Genomic DNA, 25,137 nt, shown 5'->3' with positions numbered 1-25,137 from the left:
GATAATAGCAAAGTGTTATTATTAAGACACTGGGGGGTAAGGGCAGTTGTGGCCCAGACAACCCAAAGGGCAAAGGTTCAATTCTCAATGCCGGCAGGCAGGAAACACAGAGGTACCCTTAAGCAAGGCAACTAATTCCCACTTGCTCCCCAAGCACCGCAGTGAATGGCTGCCCAATGATCTGGGTGCGTGGGTTCAATAAACACTGCTCCTAATGTGTGTGTGCACTAACTTGGATGGCCCATACTTGGCCTTCACGTTACATCATTTCACTTCATATTCACTCACCTAAAGGATTATTAGGAACACCATACTAATACTGTTTTTGACCCTCTTTCACCTTCAGAACTGCCTTAATTCTACCTGGCATTGATTCAACAAGGTGCTGAAAGCATTCTTTAGAAATGTTGGCCAATATTGATAGGATAGCATCTTGCAGTTGATGTAGATTTGTGGGATGCACATCCAGGGCATGAAGCTCCCATTCCACCACATCCCAAAGATGTTCTATTGGGTTGAGATCTGGTGACTGTGAGGGCCATTTTAGGACAGTGAACTCATTGTCATGTTCAAGAAACCAATTTGAAATTATTCGAGCTTTGTGACATGGTGCATTATCCTGCTGGAAGTAGCCATCAGAGGATGACTCTCCTTTATGGCACCATGGATACATGGTGGTCATAAAGGAATGGACATGGTCAGAAAGAATGCTCAGGTAGGCCGTGGCAATTAAACGATGCCCAATTGGCACAATGAGGGGCCTAAAGTGTGCAAAGAAAACATTTGCCACACAATTACACCACCACCAGCAGCCTGTACAATGGTAACAAGGCATGATGGATCCATGTTCTCATTCTGTTAACGCCAAATTCTGAATCTACCATCTGAATGTCTCAACAGAAATCGAGATTTATCACTTCACTTCAACTGTCAAATTTTAAAGCTTAAGGTAAGCTTGTGCTAATTGGAGCCTCTTTTTCCTATTTGTAGTGGAGATGAGTGGTACCCAGTGGGGTCTTCTGGTCTTGTAGCCAATCCGCCTCAAGGTTGTGCGTGTTGTGGCTTCACAAATGCTTTGCTGCATACCATGGTTGTAACGAGTGGTTATTTCAGTCAAAGTTGCTCTTCTATCAGCTTGAATCAGTCGGCCCATTCACCTCTGACCTCTAGCATCATATGTCATACTTGGCCTTTGCATCACACCACTTTATAATAAGTAACTGCAATAAAATGAATTAATAAATATTGTGATACAAAGTTTAAACAAACCATTGTAACAGATATTAACTGAAAACCAAGTGGCAACCTCCCAGTCTCTCTTGAAGCCAATACAGAAGTAATTTAAACTGCAATTCCTCAACTGGCCACTAGGGACAGAATATCATTGGGCCCCATTTTAAATTCCCAACTTTACAGCAGGAAAAAACATGTTTACAGCCTGGTACAAATTGTGGTTTGGGTCTATATGGCTAATTTTGCCCTTCATGACAACTGTGAGGGGGGTGGATTTGTTTTGTAATTCATTCATTTACATTATATAAAGCCTTACAGTTCTGCATAATTAAGAGCATGGTTACTTTGAGTGACAGGTGGATAGCCATTTATCTGCCGTCTGTAGTCATTGCGTCCCCTAAGCTCGGCCCACATCCCACCTCTTTGCCCATTTTCTGTTATCCGGGCGTGACACGCTATTTACTCTTCAGAACGGCTTATCGGAATCCTATGGGTGACGTCACGGACACTACGTCCATATTTTTTGCAGTCTATGCTGAAAACACAAGCTCTTTCTAGAAAAACATCTTTATAGAAAAACTTTCTATAAAAACATTTACAGTTGTTTAACGTAATTTTAAGCCAAGATTTTCTGGCTGTTTCCTAAAACCGACAACAGCAGCAACTTTGAGCAATTATGACAAAAAAAAGTATTCCGACCTAAAATTCGGTGCATCTTTAAACATTTGTCATATCTTTGTGTCCTTCAAACACATTTAATGTCACATGTTCAAAATAACTTAAATTACAGAACAGAACAGAACCAGACAAGACCACCCTAAATATGCCAGACTGGAGGACAGTGACGTGGATGTTTGACCTTCCTCCCAGCTAACCCTATGGTCAATCGAACGGAAAAACGTGTTGGCGTTTAGAAAACATCTCTTTAGACTCTCTGTTGGGCAGTCCAAGCCAGATGTGGGCCAGCTGTGGAGGACATATGGGCAGCTGGAGCCAGTCCTGCATTAACCTGTTGAGCAATAAAGGCTGGATAGCTGGTCAAGATGATGGGAAGGCCATTTGGTCTGTATGATGGGATGGTTTGGGATGAACCCAAGGGTAAAGGGGCAAGTCAAGGTGTTGGGTCGGGTTGGGATGCCTGAGGCTGTCCAGATGCTCAATGATTTTGCCATTACCTGCTAAGCTTGCAAGCACTGTGTGCGTGTTGTGTTGTGTGAGGGCAGGCTGGATGAAATGAATGCATGTGCAGGATGGATGGTCGAGCAGTCTGGAACGCCTCTACCATGGGCTGATGAGGTCTGACGTTCTGCCCGGCTCTGTGTGACTGGAGTGTGTTTAAGAACATCCAGCCACCTGCTTCCAACACAGGTCCATGAGCAGGGGGTCTGGAGACACAGCCATCCTCCCCTTTCTCTGTTTCTTACTGCTTCTTTTCTCTCAGCACCACATTTCTAACATTACTTTGATAAACTCATTTTACATTTTAATTCAAAAGCTCCGGATCAGTAAATTACGTAAATTCCTTTACGCAAGTGCACGTTAAAAGAATTGAAAAAAACAAAAAAATATCTTTACAATTTAATTGTTACAAAAAATGTGTTGACAAATTTTCAATTTTCTATTCATCAAAGATTAAAAATGACACTAAAGACCAGAGTGTAATGGCCTCTGAGAACTCAGATTTGCTATCACATGAATAAATTATAATTAGTTTTTAATTAAATAAATGCAATAAATGTGAGCATGAGACTTCTTATATAAATATTTATAAAGCAATTTCTTTTTTCCTCCCCATATTTATGACATTGACATTTTTTTTTCCTCATCTTATCTGAATAATATAATTTGATTTTGAACCCCACCGTTTATGTAGATTAGATGTTGACTAATATTACTTATTTGAAATACCAGTAAAGATTATTTTTGTTAAAGTGTCCAAAAAACAATATGCAGAAGCAATTTTAAAAAATCTCTAGGGATCTGCATCTGCCAAACAGTAGGCAATCATGCTGGTATAGCTCAGCATAAGCAGCAGAACAGAGCGAATGTGTTCTGGAGGGAAGCTGACGGGTGAGATGGGTTCCAGTAGGAGAGGTGGGAGAGAGAGAGCGAGAATGTTCTGGAAACTCATTCCACTGGAAGAGAAGGCTGAAGGAGCCTGTAGCGGTATGCCCAATATGGCCCTGCCACAGACGGACAGCTGTAACCACTAACACAATTAACAGCGGATGAGTTAGTACCAGACGCCAGGCAGTCCCAGCACAATGCTGCAATGCACACAAGCATACTACATCAGCCAAACATAAAACACTCCCATATATGAAACATACACAGCTAACTGTTCTATTAAACTAACATTCTACTACAGTCAAATATTTTTGTACCATGGACATTTTAACTGTATAATTAATAATAATAATAATAATAATTGACTGTTGGCCAAGGTAAACAACCTCCAAATAGCAGTGATACCTAGCTGTAATAATAGTTAGGCAATAAAGGCCTTTTGAAGCGAAGTGGCGCAGTTGTGTAAGAAAAATATCCATATTTAAAACTTTATAGAATAAAATAACTAGCTTCCGGCAGTCAGCGGTACGTAGTAAAATTGATCTCAAGTCCCTCTTCTCTTATATGGAAATTACATGACTGTGTAGATTGAGTCCATCAACCCCCCCAAAATCATAAACCACTTCCTGGGTCAACATTTCATTCGGTAACATCAGACCATTTCACTGCTGAAATAGAACAAAAACACTCAATACTGCATCTAAAATGTAAGTGACTTAATGTTAATTTGTTTACGGAACATATGAAATCAGTGTCATTTTCTCGGTGTGATGGTATTCAGGAAAACACTCTTTTGGTTGAGTGATGTTTAATTGCATCATATAAAAATGCAATTAAATGCCTTTTTTTAGGACACAAAACCTCATCTTATATTCGGGTATATACGGTACATATGCATCTGCTTAAATATGTGATTGTGCGTTTCTGCTTTTTCTTTCCCTGTGCTTAGTTCTGGAGATACTGTACTCCTTCAGGAGATGCATACTAACACCCCGTACTGTGTAACAGTAGCTGCGTTTCCATTACAGATTTGTGAAAAACTTTTGCAATATTTCTTAAATGTCGATAAAAAACTGTTGCGAAATGACAGCGTTTCCATAGCTGCTGTTATGCGACTAAAACGTATTACTTTCCTCTTGCGATAGGTCATTCCAAAATGATGGCACTTCGTAGGTTTGTATATCCCATCCACCGCACTACCCATTATTTTTATTGGAAGGAGACGTGTGTGTTATCCAAGCATTAATGGCAAGGAAAGCCCCTTAGGTTACTTAAGCGGCACGGATATGAGGTGTGTGTGTGTGTGTGTGTGTGTGTCAGATCTGCTTCAAGGTCTTCATGATAATGTAGCATTTCTGTGTTTAGAATCCAGTATTACTGTAATCCTATAGTGTCTTTTATGAGTTTAATAAAGAACTCCATCTAGTCTTCTCTCCAAACCGAACCATCATCTGTAAAGAATGATCGACTTTTACGCGCGCCAGGTTGACGCATAGAGCGAAATGTTTGAATTTGCATGTTAACTCAAATGTTTTTTTTTATTTTTACCACTTTCGTTATTTTGGCTAGATATTTCGTTTGATGGGCATATGAACTGAATTTAGAAATGCTTTGGAAAAGAAAAAAATGGCATTTAATAAACGAAATAATTGTTTTGAAATGAAGACAGCGTTTGGAGTGAGTGCATGCAAAATAATTAGTTCCCGGAGTCCACAAATAAAAATAGACAGTTTTTAGTTTATAATTATGTCTTGAACTTATCTGTATAGCTAAAAATGACAAGAGTATTGTACATTTTTTCATCTCTCTTAAAGGAAGAAGGAAAAAATGAGAACGTCGGCGCTTTTATCGGCCGTGGGTTAAGAAAACATAGCCTAACTACGAAACTAAATAATAATAATAATAATAATAGATTTTATTTATAATGCACTTTTCATTCCGAAGAATCTCAAAGTGCAAATAGGCTACGTTTAGGCCTAAACATTAGCCTGTAATATTATTATTTTAATTTATATGTTGATTATGAAAAGTGAGCAGCATGCGCAAGAATCGCAATATGTTTGAGACCTGGGGAGTCACATGATTTTGATCACTTCGAATTTTATTTTCTAGAAAGTCTTTCTTAAAAAAAATATTTAGTTTGGTATAAATTGTATTTTTATGTTGATCGAAGTTTCATAAATGAATTGCCTATTTATTAAATAAGAAGCAAACTAAGATAGTCTGGAATGGATTGACGTGCGTAACTGGCCTGTTTCCTCGGCCTTTAAGTAAGGCTGAAAATACAGGATGGCTCTTTCTGTTTTAATACATTTCTTGAATAGATGTCTTAATTTCAGTATATATAGCCTGTAGTCCTTATTAGGAGAAAACATATGTCCTTTTAACTACATTATCTTGTTATTACGACACAATTGAGTGGAAAATATAATATTATAGGCCCTATGTTGCAGCAATGCGCCACCGCAACAGGTGACATGTAAATGCGAAAAAAACGTTTCCATTGCAGTTTTGCGAAAATGTCCTTTTTCGAATTGCCTGAAAAACCACCTCATGAGAGCGGAAATACTTTTTTTGCGATATATGGGAGTTTTTGTGAAATTGCCGCGTTTCCATTGGGCGTATTTTCAAATCGCAATTTCAATTTGCGCAATTTGAAGGGTAATGGAAACGCGGCTAGTGACAACATGGAAAGCCATATAAATTTGTCATTGGCAGAGAAGAGTCTAATAAATGACAAGTTAACTCATAAATGGTAGGGAAAGTGTTAATTTACATAACATCTGGAAATCAAACTTTAAATTAGGCTACTTCATTTATTCAGATTTTCCAAGAACCTTAGAACCCTGATTTTTGAAAGAATAAGAAAAAACAGATGTAGAAGGTATGAACTAAAATTAGAAATAGCATGTTTTAGCTTGTTTTAATGCTTGTTTTTGGCTTAGTTTAAACTATTTTAAGACCTCTTGAGGCCTACTTTGACTTTTACAGCCCCCTGGTTGAGAAATCAATGAATTGTTTGGTAAGCAGCCAACAAACTGGACACTACTCTCATTTAGATTACCACCTCAACATGTCTGGGTTTATTTTGTAATAAAAACTGTCTAACTGTACATTATCCCTCACATATACACAAGCACTAAATGTAAGGAACAGGAATGATGATCTAGAAATAAAACGAGCAACAGAATGTAAATTAAAAACACCAAATCTGATGTTCTAGTTCTTTTAAAATAGAGCAAAACTAACATTAAATCAGCAAAAAAAGGGGAACCCTTTTGAGAAAGCAACCTGTAACGGCTTAGTTTTGAACCCCATAAAATTGGTAACAAAGGAGAGAATTTAAGATATATGAAGATCAAAAATAGGCTAGAGTTTATTATTCCACCTCTCACAAGAGCATCCTTGAAAGTGCTGCATTTTAAACTGATGCCTGTATGCTTGAATTACTGTACTAACAGACATTAAATAAGTACCATTCCACCTCAACATGAAATATGCCAAGGGTTTGAGAGCTGATTATAATACAAATTCAAATGTAGCTTCAGAAAGCATAATATGAGGACATCTTACAAGCTGGGACCCTCAGTAGTACCAGAAGCAGTGTGTGTTGAGCAGGGAAGGCTGCTCACTGCTCTTTGGACCACTGCTGGCACTGGTGCTGCTTAGATCTGTCCAGCTGGCAGTGTGACCTGGCCCTTGACCAACCATGCCAACAGCACTCAGCTGTGTAACACACACAAACACACACACTACTTGTTCTTCACCCATTTAGTGGTTGGTGTTCATCCCACCTTCAAAAATACTGTCCTTTAAAGCACGATGTCTCAAAAGATACCATTCTGCCACATTATCCAACATGTACAAGATGGTGTTCAAGATGGCGCAGTAGTTCAAGTACCCCATCAGACCAGCAGCTGTGACCGCAGTTTGCCAGTCAACAAACAGATTAAACAAACAGGATCTTCCCTGTCAAGGACATGTTGGATCGCACAAGCACACACACATAATTCGGGCACCACAGAAGGCCTTCACTTGACCCTACAAGCTTCTGCTCTATAGTGCTGAAAGTGTGTGCATGTGGGTCTGCCACAAAGAGAGGGAAAGGTGTATACGAGGCAGAGAGAATCAGCGTTTAATGCTAGAGAGGGTGACAATTTTGTTTGACTTGTAAACAGGAGCAAGATTATCAGTATCAGTCTAAAAAAAAGCACATAATTGGTCAATATTTGATTTTTGGAAATAAATCACATCTACCACGTACCGTATTTGAGAAATGTTAACTGTACCTGCTATACACAGTGCAGGCCAAAATGATAAGAACACCTAGCATCTGCGAGTTCTTATTGGCCTGGTTTTATTTTCCAAGACTGATCTCATAAAATGGCGTATGTATGACACGCCAATTTGTATGCCATTTTGGCGTGCTATAAAGACGCATAAACGCTTTTTAGTGTGTTTATCAACGGCATTTCATTCTATCCCCCTACAATGCCCCATCCCTAAACCTACACACACACACACACACACACACACAGGTTCGTTTCAGCGTAGACATTCACGCGGAATCACGCAGCGTAGACATACACACGGAATCATACGGTGTAGACATACATGCGGATAGCTCAAAATGCGTACAGATAACACGCCACTTGGCTTTAGAAAGTGCCGTGTGTATGTTTACGCAAAGGCTTGATGTCATGCTGTCCAAGAGGACAATAACCCGAAACATTCTGAATATTTTCGTAACTACCTGTGACGGAAGGAATCTGCTGGAAGATTGAAAATTATGGACTGGCCTTTACAAAGACCAGACCTCAACCCCATTGAGCACATTTGGAGCTTATTGGAAAATAAATTGGACAGATCTGTTGTACTATCCAAGGAAATAATTTGGCTTAAGTTGCAGAAGGCATGGGATAACATTAGTGTCATATACTGACAGAGAAATGTGCTGTTGTAATTGCTGCAAAATGTGGACATACCAAATATTAAATTTAAAACTGGATAAAAACACTATGTCCACTGTGAGAGACATCTTAAAAAAAATCCAGAAATCACAATGTATGATTTTTTAACTATTAATTTGTATGATACAGCTGTAAATAAGTGCAACCCACTCCTCCACACAGATCTTCTCTAGATCAGTCAGGTTTCTGGCCTGTCGCTGAGAAACACAGAGTTTGAGCTCCCTCCAAAGATTCTCTATTGGGTTTAGGTCTGGAGACTGGCTAGGCCATGCCAGAACCTTGATATGCTTCTTACATATATATGCTTTCCCCACTCCTTGGTTATCCCGGCTGTGTGCTTCGGGTCATTGTCATGTTGGAAAACCCAGCCTCGACCTCGACCTCTTCAATGCTCTAACTGAGGGAAGGAGGTTGTTCCCCAAAATCTTGCAATACATGGCCCCGGTCATCCTCTCCTTAATACAGTGCAGTCGTCCTGTCCCATGTGCAGAAAAACACCCCCAAGGCATGATGCTACCACCCCTATGCTTTACAGTAGGGATGGTGTTCTTTGGGATGGTACTCATCATTCTTCATTTGGTCTAATCTGACTCCATGACTTTCTCCCATGACTCCTCTGGATCATCCAAATGGTCATTGGCAAACTTAAGACAGGCCTAGACATGTGCTGGTTTAAGCAGGGGAACCTTCCGTGCCATGCATGATTACAAACCATGATTTTCCTCCCGTGTAGTTCTGGGCTGATTTCTCACCTTTCTTAGGATCACTGAGACCCCACGAGGTGAGATCTTGCATGGAGCCCCAGTCCAAGGGTGACTGACAGTTATTTTAAGCTTCTTCCATTTTCTACATAGTGGACATTTACTTGTGTGTTCAAATACTTATTTTCTTCACTGTATATATTTTAAAATACAAAACATTTATTTTAAATTGTAATAATATTTCACATTATTAGAGTTTTTTCTGTATAGTATGCTTAATATTTAATGTTTACTAAGTTTGGTCTTTTAAAGTCACTGTACATTAAGCCACATTAAGAGTTTTCTTTATAGGAGGAAAATGCTTAATTAAATACGTTGTGTTCATATTCAGGGCTCACCTGCTTTTCTGTACATAGTATGCTGTATTAGTATGGTGTTCACTAAGTTTTGTTTGTTAATGACATTGTCTTAGATATCTAAGCCTCGTTAAGCTTTTTCATATTTTAATGTTAAGCGGATTAGAACGTACCAGTGGCAATATATTTTTCAACTGATTCACATTCACAACTTCAAAAAATAAAACGGCGAAACTCCTATTATTTCCAATAATTCTCTGTAGATTTGATCAAATAAACACAACAGTTGCAAATATAATAGACTTATTTAAAACAACAATAAATAAATAAAAAACCTAACAGTCACAAAACTTTTAAATAGTATGTATGTGAATGTTTTGTCCTTTTGCAACATATTTGGGCATGTTGAGTTCTTTGAGACTTCCTGAAGCATCTTGAAAATGTCAATAGCTTGGAAAAGATTTAGACATTTCAACAACTGTCCTTTAAAGAAGCCTTTATATTCAAGCTGAACATTACAAAATATACAATCCAAGTAGTGTTTGTAAAAGATGTCTATACGTGGAAGAAGAAATGCTTTTTTCATGGGGTATACTTTATGTTTCACAGCATTGCACATGTTTTAGAATTTCATATTGGCGGATGTGATGTGATGTGATGTGTATATGCTTAAATGAATTGGTGTGCTTAAGGCTGAGATGATGCCAGGTGAGTAGGACACACATGTACACATATGCAAACCCACAGGTCTGATAAAGGCACAGTACCTGAGCTAATATCACAGAAGCACCAGAGAGACACCCAATGGCCTGGCAGGCTCCTGTCTGAGCCACCCAACCATTCAGCACGTTCAAACAACGTTTAAACAACAGCCAGTGAACCGTTCAGCCTGTACACGGCATAAAAATCAACCCCCGAGAGCAGGGATCCAACCAGCCATTTAAGTTCAAAACAGGCTTGAAACCGCTTGGCGTACAGTGACGATCAATTAGCCACATTTAGATCCACTACCCCAGATAGCTTTTGTACATTTTCACAGTATGCATTTACAAATTGTGGCAGTATAGACATACTTCTGACAGAGCTGGTTGAAAAGGATCTTGGGGGAGACAGGTCCTTTCCCAGGCTCCTTCATGCTTTGTAGGAACAGAAACATGGCTGAGGTGAGGGGTTCTGGGCTGGGCAACGTCACCGTTAGTGGCCCCTACAAGAAAGCATAATACTCATATCACATCCAGCATACATATTTAAAAGCTAACATAAATTAGATTATGAGACTAGCCCATCTAGTTTCATTGGAACATACCAAGTTTGTCTCAGCAGAGGGACAGATCTTCATCTTATGGCCTTTTTCCTTGACATCTTGAATCAAGTCATTCAGCATATGAGTCTGAGAGAGATTCTAAACCAAAACAAAGAATGGTTAAGTTGTCACATGGCAAATATCTATCAACTTCTAATATTAGGGCTGCAATGCTGAACATTTTGATAATAAATTAATATGATTTTACGCTATTAACATACATGATTTCTGAAGGATCATGTGACACTGAAGACAATATGATCAAAGCAGCAGAACATAATTGATAAAACGAATTGTTCAATATTATTTTATATATTTTTTTTCCAATTTGATCATTTAATATTTTTGTATCCTTTAAAACATGAATTAAATATTAACTTTTTCTTACAGTCAAGTTTCTTGTGTGAACTGTTCAACAAGAAAAATCTAAAGTTTCATTTAATATACTAACTCATTGTCCTTCCGAAACAAACAAGGGTCATGTGTTTGCTCAAGGCCACAAGAGTGAAAGTTCCGGGATTGCAACTTCCACATAATGTATTTGAATTGATTTGTGTTAACAGCCCAGATCAGAAACCAACTGGCTTTAACCATCCGAAAGACAGAACTGACACAAAAAAGTGAAGTAAAAAATAAAGTGAAGGATGCGAGTTCTCGGACATGACTTTACCTGCATCACAGCATTGAAGAAGCAGGTGTTACCCAGGTTGTTGATGCCCTTGACCGGGATAAGTGTGCTATTCACTGGACTCTTCCCTCTCTGAGTATCCACATACTCAATGGGTTCCTCACGGAGCTTGATAATTTTTGAGGTTGTTCCTAAAACACAGGACAGAAATCAAGTTGACAGATCTCTCATTACCACACTAATTAATAAAGTAGGTTTTCTAGATTCAAAAATGTTCTGACACATACAAAAGGCAGAAAAGTCAACTTAAACTTAAAGTCAATTTATTTGAGAGAAATACATTGTAAGAGATCTGCTGTTATGTGAAGATCTGGGCTATGTTTTTAAAAAAGCATTGAAAGTAGGACCACTGGCACCAATGGTCACTACTATCAACTTAGCTCACAAGATTTTTGTGAAACGCAGCCCTGGACTGGGCCTGGTCCCAGTATGCGCTTGATTTTCTGCTGCAGAAATGGGTTAACATTCTGGGTAGCAGCTGGGAGAGGCTGCAGATGACAGCTGGATAAAACTACACTGGTTAGGGAGCAGGGAACAAGCCCAGCTGCTCCCCGCTACCGCCACGACTCTGCGGGAGCTTCTTGGCCCAGGCGGCTAAACACAAGGCCCGCAGAGAGAGTTTTTTTTTTTTTTTTACACAAAAACAGCTAAGCTCCAGAGAAATGACGGGTGCACTGCCCTAAACACTCAGGAGACATGAAAGCAACCTGCATGATAATTCAGAGCGAGCAGTCGGTCCCGCACATAGCTCTCAGTCCCTCAGAAGATGATGATACATACAATGATGCGATTTATTTTAACAATGATTTATAACAATGGCTACTTCTTTGACTACATTTTTTCAGCAATGACAAAAAACATCTAACAAGTTTATTTAAAATTACACTGACTATCATATGCAATTTGTTTTGTTCTGTATTGTGTACCATCTTTTATCATCTAATAAATATACACTTTATACAATATAAACTATATTTAAAAATTAAAACAATATCAATTCTATCAATGCTAACATATCAATGTTATTTAAAAGAAGTCTCAATTTTGTGAATCTAGTGAGTAAATAGTGGATATCCTGTACCAAATGACATGCAAAATGCATGGTCAAAATGCAATTTCAGAATACAAAAATTTATGACGGTAAATGCAACAACTCCACTTCACCTTTTTTGTTTTTATTGCTAGCTTTCAGCTAGTTAACATGGAGGAAGACATCTCCATGATGGACTTTGGTGAAATATGGTTGACGTATATATATATATATATATATATATATATATATATATATATATATATATATATATATATATATATATATATATATATATATATATATATATGTAGAAATATATAAAATGTATAAAAAAATAATATATATACCCATTTTGGCATAGTTTTAATATAAAATATTGGTTCTAATTTTGATGTTTACTAATAAAAATAAAAATGTAATATTTATAATTTTTTATACATATATAGTTTTATACAATTATATATATAAAATTGGCCATGTTCTTGCTTTTGAATAAATAATTGCAAAAGAGTGTAAACAGTATTTAGTAGTGGCAAGCAGCACCATGCTGACTTTATTTTATTATCAGTGCCTTGGGTGCTTGCAGTTGTTTAATGCTTAATTTGATGAAACACTTTTTCAAGTAACAGACTGAAAATTTTACCGTTGCTCAGTAGGTTCCAGCTAGTTTTTAGACCAAAATTTGTTTTGTAGTTATTGACAAAATTATAGATTTTTTTCTTTGTACCTCTAATGCTGTAAAAAAAAAGAGAGAGAGAGAGACGCTAAATGTCTAAATGTAGCGTATTCATGTAATGTGCCCCAAGTAACTTCAAAATGACCTGAAGTAATTCATATCATATAGATGAGTGCAGGTCTTGTACATATCTACAGCTTGTTCTTCCATCAAGTGGAATAATATGCCTTACTCTTGTGTCCCAATTGGTTTATTCTTGCATGAATGATTTCTGTTAAGAAAAGTGGATAAAATTAGCAGTTGATGTAGGTATGTTTACATGCCTTAGTATGCTTTAAATTCCCCCTACCTCTTCAACACTAGCTCATGTTAGAAAAATCTAGAAAGAGGACAACACCCACTCACATGCTGTGAACAATATGGAATGTGATGTTTTGGAGGTCATCTTTTGGACAAGCTACACAAATCAAAGCACTTATATACATTTTCCTTTGCATTCTCGTATACACAAGAGAATTAACACTATTACGAGAAAAAGAAACTTCAACGTACAATTATTGACATTTCAGGCTGTTGAATGGCTGTGGAGATGGACGGGGAGGTGATGTCTGATGAGGTCAACTCAAGAAGACCTGTCTTCAACAAATCTCTGCTTGGACAATACCAGGAGGTCTTAATTAAGCTGGAACACGGCTGACCTTGAAAACTCTAGGGCTGCAATATATGCTCTTAACCCTTCAAATTCAGCCAAGCATTTGATGGGGTGGAAAAGGTATTTCTGACAACAGGGGAGCAACAAAATGTTTAGAGTTGTGTTTCAGGTTCAGCTAGCATTGATGTGTATCCACAGGATCATCTTGTTTATTCTCCCGTTCTGAATCCATATTGTCGCACTACCACATCTGAGGGAAAGCCCAAGGACAACCCATGTTCTCCAATTTAGGAAGTAAATTGGTTTTCCTTTGTGCAGAAATGCTCTCCAGAGCTGCCCCAAATGTTATGCAGATCCACACACACTTATTGTACAAACAGGCCCAGTATTAAGCCCTGCTCAGGAAAAATCCATTAAAATCTGAAGTGGGCAGCTTCTGTGCCCCTATGATTTTCTCACAGGGGTTAATCAGGCATCAAAACAATAGACTGGAGTGCGGCTATCCCTAAGTGGGACCAAAAGCATCTGGAGTGCTACATGAAAACATCTGGAAGTTGGTCTGTGTTCATACAGCCATTTGAGAGGGAGCCCATATGTCCATGAACACTGTGGTGCAAACAAGTGTAGACAACAGGGCTCACACATTGAGCAAACAGGAGAACGAGCGAGAGTAACAGCAAAAAAAGGTAGCCTTTGCATTTTGTCAGTCCCATTTTTTAATGGACCAGGAGAATAAACGGTGCAATGTGGGAATGTCTATGGAGTTACATCACATCTGGGCCCGCTGATCAAGGTAAACAATGTTCAGAGAGCCATCTGCCAGCGTGGCAGAGAAGGAGATACATAGAGGGGACTCGGGGGGGAGAACGGTGCCCTGAACAAGCATATGGAAAAACAGATTTTTCCTCTCCCTGCAGCAGTTAGCGAAGGCAAATGTCAGCATGCACCACGGCCACGCTTGACTGTCCTGCACTCGGCACCACCACCTGGCTCTCCTTGCTCAGCCACCGAATATGGGCAGGAGTGACACTGTGGAGCATGCCCCCGGGGCAGCATTAACGATCAGCTAGCCACTCCACTCCTCTCCACCCAGCTCTCTCTAAAATGCACAAGTGCCAAAGAAAACTGGATGTGGTTTCCCGATAACTGTGTTAAAAGAAGATCTTCCCTAAGAGCTTTGAGGCAAAACAAGAGCTGTGAAATCCTTGAAATACTCATCCTCCCAAAAGGTCCTATTCCATTCAATGAACGCGAACAGTGACCGTGGTGGTCCCTTGTTCCCAATCCACATTCACCATCGTGCATATATATCTTCCTAAATTATTATAATGATTCTTTCCAGTTATGATTTTTTTTTTTACTGAAACACTAAAGACTCAAGATGAATATTGCCTGTACTATTGTGTGTCCCTCTCACTAAAAAGAAAGCACATGCTATCAGTATGTTTTGGTAAGAACTGGTTAGAACTGGAGCTTAATCAGCTCCAACCTGGGAGAGACTGTGTATCTGTGTATGTGCACAATATTCTGTGTTACAGATCAGAATGGTATACAATGGGCACCCTAAGAGATGGGTGGACTCGTTGTTCTGGGCAAGCTGGCGCCTGCTCCAGATCTAGAAGGTCACTACGGGCCTAATTCTGGGGTGAAAGTGTCAACAAGTGACACGTCTATGGAAACGTGCAGCAGATTAACTGACATGAGTGGAAATTTACCATGACTGTGCATTGTCTCTGAGCCAATCAGAACCATCCACATTGCAGTAATGACGTGGATAAGACCTTGAAAACAGTATAACTGTTGGGACAATTGTATGTACGGTAGGACGAGTCAACGAGAGAAAGGAGTGCGGCCTACAAACTCTATGTGAGATTTGAAGCTGGCTTCTGCTTTTGAAACTGCAAACTATTCTAAGTAAATTTTTCTTTTAATTAATTGCAATCCTAACTCTGTCTTCATTTCTTCACTTCTGGTCCTGGGTCATAAGCTGTTAACCCCTAACAAAAATATATATATATTAATATAAATATAAATACATATATATATATATATATATATATATATATATATATATATATATATATATATATATATATATATATATATATATATATATATATATATATATATATATATATATACACACACACTCCTGAACAAAATCTTAAGACCAGGGGATTCATTGCAAGTTTTACACATTTCGCACTAGTGGATCATAACCAGGTTGTAAGTGCTGATTCAAAATGCCAAAAGAAGAAACAGGAGCAAGAGACAAAAAAATAGAGGATAGGCAATTTATTGAAAACTGCATTTAAAATGAAACAGGCCGTTCAACAGCTGATCAAAAGTTTAAGACCATAGCCCAAAAATAAACGCACAACAGTACTAAAAGTGTCAAAAAAGGACTCAGTAGAGAGTAGCCCCACCGTTCTTGTTGATCACTTCAAAAACTTGTTTCGGCATGCTTGATGCAACTGTTTCCAGGAGGCTGGTGGGAACGTTGCTCGATGTGGTGAAGATGGCTTCACGAAGGGCATCCACGGTCTGGAACTGTCGTCCATTTTTGTAAACTTCCCTTGCCATCCATCCCCAAATGTTCTCAATGGGATTTAGATCAGGGGAACATGCAGGATGGTCCAAAAGAGCAACGTTATTCTCCTGGAAGAAGACCTTCGTCAGGCGGGCTTTGTGAATTGCAGCGTTGTCCTGTTGAAAGACCCAGTCATTACCGCACAGACGGGGACCCTCAGTCAAGAGGGATGCCCACTGCAACAGATCCACATAGCCAGTCGCCGTTTGACGCCCCTGCACAACCTGAAGCTCCATTTTCCCATTGAAGGAAAAAGTACCTTAGATGATGATGGAGCCTCCTCCACTGTGCCGCGTAGAAAACATCTCAGGTGGGATCTCCTTGTCATGCCAGTAATGTTGGAAGTCATCAGGACCGTCCAGCTTACATTTTTTCTCGTCAGAGAATAAAACTTTCTTCCACTTTTCAATGTCCCATGTTTGGTGCTCCCTTGCAAATTCTAAACAGGCAAGTTTGTGTCGTGGGAGGAGACGTGGCCTTTGAAGACGTTTTTTGTTCTTGAAGCCCTTTTCTAGCAGATGACGTCTTATGGTTATTGGGCTGCAGTCAGCATCAGTAAGGGCCTAATTTGGGTTGATGATCGATCTGTGTCTTCAAGGACAACCCGTCGGATCCTGCGGCTCAGTGCAGGTGAAATCTTTTTGGGTCTACCACTTGACTTTTTTGTCCCATAACTCTCAGGATTTTTTAAGAAATGTAAAATGACTGTCTTACTGCGTCCAACCTCAGCAGCGATGGCGCGTTGCGAAAGGCCTTGCTTGTACAGCTCAATAATCCTACCACGTTCAAAGAGAGAAAGCCTTTTTGCCTTTGCCATCAGGAGATCTTGACAGTAAGACTGCTTGAAGGACAATTCCATGAAAGCCATATTTTTGTGCAGATTTGACCTTTTTATGGCTATGGTCTTAAACTTTTGATCAGCTGTTGAACGGCCTGTTTCAGTTTAAATGCAGTTTTCAATAAAAGCCTATCCTCTATTTTTTGTCTCTTGCTCCTGTTTCGTCTTTTGGCATTTTGAAGCAGCACTTACAACCCAGTTATGATCCACAAGTGCGAAATGTGTAAAACTTGCAATGAATCCCCTGGTCTTAAGATTTTGTTCAGGAGTGTATATATATATATATATATATATATATATATATATATATATATATATATATATATATATATATATATATATATATATATATATATATATATATATATATATATATATATATATATATACATATATACATATATACATATATACATATATATATATATATATATATATATATATACACACATACACGTGTGTGTGTGTGTGTGTGTGTGTGTGTGTGTGTAAAACACTGTTTAAAAAAGTAGGCACCAATATTAACATTCTAGCAGTGTTATGGTAGCATTATTTATACAATTATTGTATTTATTCATATTTTGAATCAGCTTTTATTTTTAGATTTTCAGTTTACAATTATTTTTTAATTTTAAAGTACTTCAGTGTGCCTTGCAATTTGTATTCGTTTTTATTTTAGTAGGCAACATTTAACATTTGTTTGTTTTTCATCTATTTTATATATATTTAAATTTACACATTACAACAATGAGTTGTGCAAAATGAAAATATATATTTATTTAGAAATTTTGCATTTTCAACGATTTTAAAAGATTGAGTGTTAGATAACAGAAAAACAGTAATCTAAAGGTAAAAATTGGTGAATTAAACATGACCAATTAAATAACACTTAAAATAAAAAAATAATCTTATAATGTCCAATAACCTATATGCTAACTTCCCTAGAAAAAAAGCAGCAGATTGGACATTCTGTTAAATATCTATAGCAAGAAAGATAGTCATACAGGTTTAGAATTACAAGAGGATAGAATGACATTTTCAGGTGAAATATTTACATAAATAGTTCACACTGAGGTAAATCAATATTTATATCCGTTTTTCTGTATACATTACTTCAAAAGGTCATTAAACTAGCACTACTAGTCATTTGTACTTGAAAAATCTTTGAACCAAAAGTGTCACAAAAGTAACAAGTGTTTGTAGCATTGCTGTGGATAACTTCCAGAGAAGAGTCAAGCACAGATATGCAGAAGTTAATACACTAACTGAACATGTACACTATTCAAAATCTTTCCTTGTTTCTCACAAAGTGAAGGACAGCTCTCCCCAGGCTGAAGACAGCAAGCAGTCATGAGGAAGGCCGAGCAACACCAAATGTCTTATTAATTTGTTGTGGCCATGGGGCATGAAAACCGTGCTTCATTGCCATCTGAGGCCAAGGGTATCCAACGTCTTGATGCATGTACACACACACACACACACACACACACACACACACACACACACACACACACACACACACACACACACACACACACACACACACACACACACACACACACACACACACACACACACACACACACACACACACACACACACACACACACACACACACACACACACACACACACACAGGATTGACCTAAATACAAAAGCATTCTTCCACCCGAGGCTAACCATTCTCAGTAATCAAAAAGACCTAGCTGTAAAATCCTTAACATCGAAATTAAATGTAAAACTATGTATAAAAACCATACAAAGTGTATATCAAAAATGGGCTAAAGGGTTCCACTGAACATATTCCGGGATGACGTTAGAACCCAGAAGACTAATTTGATGGTGGTTCCTTCAAGATAATTCAATAGAAAATAAAACTGTTCAGCAAAAACTTCAAAGTATCCTCAAGTTATGGTTACCTCATGCTTTATTTCTCTCATAAATTGAAAACCCCCATCATAAAACCTTCAAGGAACCACTGGCGGATTGCATTTTTGCACTCCATGCACGTATTACAATTTTGGCTCATAATGATACTAATAAGCTGATAATTCTTTATTATGTTAAGATTGAAAATTAGAAAAAAAATTTACATTAGAAAATAGTTAAAAGGAACAAGTGAATTTAGGTATTACAACATTACACTGTACAGTATAAAAAATACTGAGATAAAGAAAAAATAAATTTAGTTTGAGATTTGTTAAGGTCTGTCTAACATTTAACTATTATATTGAGTTTAAAAAACATTTATGCAACTAAGCCACTGCAAAGTAATCTAAATGTAAAAATACAAGAAACAAACATGCACAATTAAATATCAAATATGACACAGATAAACAAAAAAAAGAAATATCAACCAATAACCAATATGGTATTTTGTATCTCTACTTCAAAGAGCTACTTTCCAAGTGCGGAAATGGTTTTTACCTTGATACACTCAGGGGCAATAATGGACTACAAAAGAGTACAAGTTCTCTATGCTAATTTTAATATTATCAACTCACTCAGGATTATCTGTTTACGACTGTGTTAAAAAGAAGAAGAAAAAAAGAAGAAAAACCTGAAATGTAAAGCAAAATAAGTTTGAACCCTCGCCTAATGAAATATGAAATGAGATTAAAAAATCAAATATGAGAAAATAAAGATTAAACTGCTGCATGTGCCAGCTTGTGATGCCTATTGAAGCAAAAACATTTCAATTTCCTCAAACAAAGCCTTCCCAGCTGTGTTTCAAGCGCAAGCCTGGCTCTCTGAGGTCAAGTCTCTTTCTACCAAGACTCTGGTACTTGAGCTGAAGGCCTTTTTGGTGAGAGAGCGCAGTTAATAGATTTTCTTTCTTCTCCCTTCTGTTGTTGTAGAAAACTATTATGGATTCTGGAAAATTCTTGCTGGGGCTCTTTTGTGCCATGAGTCTATGAGAAAAAGCGAACACAACAACAAGCTGTCTAAAAAACCCTGGCCTTCAAATATTGCAGAAATGCAATTTCACCAGCTCTTCTATGCCAGCGCCAGTCTATTTCACAGACACAATGGCTGCCCATTTCTTCCTCATTTAGTCAGCCCAGCCCGTCTGGAACAATGAGCAAGGAAGAATGGCAACAGGTAATTTAAAGGACTAGGTAAGAAGGATGTGGGCAGGAGGTGGCCCAACTCTGGCCCAACACCACAGACCACCACCAGCTACCTTCTGGTCCTCACCAGAATAATAAAGAAAATTCTAAAAAATAAAAATAAAATAAAACACCAAGTATAGCAACTGTTTTCCCTTTTCTGTCTTTAGAATATTGGCTCTGAGAGTGAATCAGGCTTGATTGGAAACAGATGATTAACAAAAAATTATCATCTGACGTATACAACAATATGTTTAAGTTAAGTCAAGGCCATAGTGCAAAGAGTACATCCCTCTCACAACATCCGCCGCCTTTTAACAGCTGAGGATGCTGTACATACAAAACAAGCTCCCCTCCTGAAGAAAATGAGACCCTCTCCCAGAAGCATGGAGTGAGAAAAGAGGAATCATGGGATATGTGGCCGGGCAGGGGGAGGAGCAGAGCTCAAGATCCCATGTCTACACAGCTGCAGTCGTTCTTCAGGGAATCCGACCGGGGAGCACCACTCAAGCGCCTAATGCCATTAATGAGCGCAGTCATGCAGCAGTAACGGAATTGGAGCACAGCTTCTCTAGCAAGAGCTTGGCTGCCCCTGGAGTGGCGGGAGACCAGTTAGGCTGGGCTTAAATGAACTTAATTTTGATACACAAGATCATGAGGGCATGGACAGGGACGGAACAGATTTGATGACTGTTAGCTTAAGCATTATGCAAGGACAAGGTGGTAGCATATTTCATGGCTATGTGAAATTTTATATACTAGCTTTTGCTGATCACTGAAAGGAGAAATGAGAATTTTAACAGACACCGTGCCTCGGCATTTGCTGTCAGTTGGAGGTGTCGTCTAATTTTACATACCAGAGAAAACAAGCTGTCTTTCATGGCACATAGTTTAAACTTGAATTTAAAAAGACTGTGACAGAATTTATTTAAAAGTAGTTTCTTTGTAATAAGGAAGAAACCGACCTACATCATCATACTGCTATGCTGATCCTCATAATATCAGCCAGGCTTTACAAGATTAATGACATACATGGATGAATCTCATGAAAACTTGCAACACTTGCAATAAAATCAAAACAACAACAAAAACAAGAACAACAGGAAGATTTTTTTTTTTTGCATATATACATATTTAAAGGGGTACTTCAGCGCTGGGAAGATGAATATATATTTAAACTGGGTCATCAATGTAGCAGAAATGTGAAATTATTTTTGAATTTGGTGCTTTCTAGACTGAGAAAAGACAGAAAATGTATTTTTGTCTCATGGGGATGAAAGACTACAATTCCCAGAACGCTTCGCTGCCCTGTGAGGCTATTCCCAAAGCCACCAACTTGATTACTGTGACTGAGTCGGAGAAGACACTACAATTAAAAACTGAACGCGTGTTCTATATAATGAGTGAGTCACCGCACGAGTATCACAGCACTGAGCACTAACTGCACGAGTCAGATAAGTGAGCTGATGAGCTCTCGTGATGAGAGCTGAGGTAATCGCGACTACACTCGCGGCATACATTCACAACGCGAGTTCAGTTTGGCGCGTTTCAGTTCATGCCTTTGCAAGATTAACTTTCATAGAAATTAATTAGAGAAGTTAAATAACCTCTAGTTAAGGATCGGACTGCCGAGTTTGTGATCGCATAACGGCCGGTGTGAAGACCCTGTGCGACTCTGAGAACCGAATGAATGGTTTCAATAAGAGAAAATAAAGAGTTAAATAGAATAATCAAATGTGTACTTAAATTGTTAACAAATGACCTAATAACCAATCAGTATTCTAAACTAAATCCTAATTTATGATAAAATGGAGTCAGATAAAAGTAAATTTGAATTAATGTACTTTGCCCGGCTGAAAAGACCGCCCGTCATTTGCCGGGCCTTACATAAGAAAAAAAAAACTTTATAAACTAAAAACTAAACTTTATGAATTAAAATAACTAGCGTTTTAGAGAAATAATTCAGCACTTATTAAGAGTTGATCAAAATGGATAGATGCCTTGTAAAGCTGAGATTCTAAGTTATACATATTTTGATTTGTGAGTCTTTAAATTTAAAATTTAAATTTGATGTCACTCAGAAAACAACAGTTTTAAAAATGCCTTCCAGGTGTCAAGGAATGAACAGAAAGGCTACCTTTGTTCCAAATACTGTAACTTCTGATTACTTTATGAAATCACCACAGTTTGATCCAGATGCAGACCATGTATAGGGGAACATCACCAAAAATAATTGTTCTGCTACCCTGTTTCCTTCTTGAGTTATTGCATGTCAAGTAAGAAATATTTGTAAAATTATATTTTTCTTTTATCAGCAATTTCTCAGCATTAGAATGTCCAAAAAGTAATAGTGTGCTAACAAATGATACCAACCTGTTGACTCTCCTTGCTATAGTTTTGGAGTTATGAGTCTTTACTTTGGTGTATGTCACTCAGACAAAACAAATCAAAAAATGCCTTTAGGGCTTAAGGGGTTAATATAACTATTCGTCTGAAAGAAGAAAGTCTTATACACCTAGGATGGCTTAAGGGTGAATACATTTTGGGGTACATTTTTCAAATTTTGGGTGAACTATCCCTTTGAGCCCTTGCTCAAGGGCATATTGGTGAGTTTATGAATCACTCCAGCAGATTAAAATAAAACGTGTAGCAGAATCATTTCATCATGCGTACAAAGCAGAACTGCTGCTGGAGCTCTAGGTGGAGCTAGGGAGCTCCTGTATGACAGAAAGCAATCATCCTAACTGACATGCAGGAGATAAAGACTGAATTAACAGAATGTGATTACAGTACCACCAAGTTGAATATATCACCTATTAGAGACAAATCAAATGAAGGAGGGTGTCACTGTAGTTTGTCTTTACAGCAGTTTCTGTACAGTACCCTACTGCCCAAAAAGCACTAATTTCTTACAATAATTATCATTATATTTAACTGAATAGCAAATTAATTAATATCATCATAACTATTATAGACTATAACTGTCCAAAGTAATTTTGAAACCCTGCTCTGGAGCAGAGTTAGCACCACTTTTGCAGGATTACCCCTGCATTGCTGTGCAGTAAGAAATTATTAGAAACTGAAAATATCACAATTATATGCCTCTGAAAAGCCACGCACTGTATATAAAATATTTAATATGTGAGGTTAGTCATTATTTAAATCGGTTGTGCACTGCATGTATACATTCATGGTTGCTGACATCACAAATATTCCAATAAGAATGTTAACTCAGCGTTTAGGAATGTACAGTGTGATTATAAATACCTAGGATTAATAAATAAAGAACGAGTTGTGTTGAAACGTGAGATTAAATAACCCAGGATTCTATTTACCCAGGGTTTAGAATGACCCAAGGTTATCGCTTCTTAAGTGTGAAAAGCCTCATATTATATTGTGAAAAATGCTATACATTTTAAGTGAATAGGAGAGGACACTCAAAAAAAAAAAAACATCAGTTTTTGTAAATGAAATATCAGTGCTTTCTGTGCCTGGAGAGCCCAAAGAGCTTTCTCCTCATTGTATCTGGAAAACTAAAAATGAGTGACCCCAGGACAAAAGTCAGTAACAACAGTTGTGCTAAAATGGCATTGCTTTACCCAGTTCATATTTGAGCTCCCAAAAGGTCTTGTAAACAAGGTAATTTTCAGGTTAATCTGTAAATAAGAGTCTGCTTCTATTAGCTTAATCTTCACAGCAGCATAATGACTGTCGCTACTATTAGCAGAGGAAAAAGAGGTGTTTTCAAATTTTTAAAGATAAAGTCACACTTCTTGTATTCCTGTGGAAAAACTACCTGAGGCTGCCTTTGCTGAGTGTTTCTGCAGGAAGTCCAGAGTCTGAGCCAGGGCTTTCTTATTGCAGTGAGTGGAGAGCTCTTCCTTACATTCAAAGCACCTGTTAAGGGAGAGCAAAACATCAATTAATATCAAATTCATTTTATGTTTAATACAAAAGAGCATGCATATATTTGACCAAAATACAGTAAAAACATTAATATTGTGAAATTGCATTACAATTTAAATGAACTGTTTTGTATTTTAATATATTTAAATGTAATTTAGCCTAGTGATGTCAAAAATGAATTTTCAGCAGCCATTACTCGTCTTCAGTATCATTTACTTTTTTCATAACTTTTATAGTATTATTACTTTTTTCTTTGATGAATAGAAAGTTCAAAATAACTTTTTTTTAATTAAAAATGTAATAATGAAAATATTACATTTCAATTCATCCTTTTTAATTTCTTTAAAAAAAAAAATCATACTAACCCCACAACTTTTTTGTGTATATGGACACATAATCATGCAATACGGCATAATCAATTATGATGTTTCCTACCAGGCCTTCCATGTACTGAGGCTGATGGTGATACAGTGAGAGTCAGAGCGATGAGCTTGCTGGTGTTTTGTGGAATGCTGAATTTCTGAATGGTTACAGCCCTGGAGGAGAGAGCAACAATAGCAAGGTTGCCATATATATTGAGATCTGGTTAAGTTTTGGTCAGTCATCTTTTTCCCAGTGTCAAACCAAGGTCAAACAATATATCTGCCATATTTCCAAATCTGCTGAACAGCTCAAAGGGGTGGTTGCATGCGATTTCACTCTTTTACCTTAAGTTAATTTTTTTAGTAGTTTAGTAAGTTTTTTTTTTTTTTTTTTTAAAGTTAATTGCCTACAAAAACTGCCGGTTTGGACTACAACAAGCTTCTTCGTGGGTTGGTGATATCTTAAAACCCTTGCTAGTCAGCACAGATGTGATTTCTGCCCGTAATGGTACGGGTGTGTCGTTTCCGGCAACTTGTGCTTGGCACTTCAGCCAATAAAAATACAGGAAACTACATTTGGCCATCTAACCAATCTAAGACCATTGCGTTTTTCGGAGGGATGGGCTTCATAGAAGCAGGATATTACGTAAAC

At 37.8% G+C, this 25,137-nt stretch overlaps 1 protein-coding gene across 1 annotated transcript in view; it reads right to left on the bottom strand.

Moving 5' to 3' along the window:
- usp45 (ubiquitin specific peptidase 45) overlaps positions 1-25,137 on the bottom strand; it is a 47,519-nt gene that overhangs the window by 14,079 nt on the left and 8,303 nt on the right. Inside the window, exons 4-8 of the mRNA XM_067448385.1 lie at positions 24,559-24,659; positions 24,014-24,114; positions 11,301-11,449; positions 10,634-10,729; positions 10,401-10,531 (exon numbers count right to left, since the gene is read on the bottom strand). Of these exons, the coding sequence (XP_067304486.1) occupies positions 10,401-10,531; positions 10,634-10,729; positions 11,301-11,449; positions 24,014-24,114; positions 24,559-24,659 (578 nt within the window). The remainder of the gene's footprint in view (positions 1-10,400; positions 10,532-10,633; positions 10,730-11,300; positions 11,450-24,013; positions 24,115-24,558; positions 24,660-25,137) is intronic.

Source organism: Pseudorasbora parva, chromosome 7, assembly GCF_024679245.1.
Source record: "Pseudorasbora parva isolate DD20220531a chromosome 7, ASM2467924v1, whole genome shotgun sequence".
Taxonomy (NCBI): domain Eukaryota; kingdom Metazoa; phylum Chordata; class Actinopteri; order Cypriniformes; family Gobionidae; genus Pseudorasbora; species Pseudorasbora parva.
The sequence above is the reverse complement of the archived record's forward strand: the minus strand, read 5'-3'. Positions and strand labels throughout refer to the sequence as shown.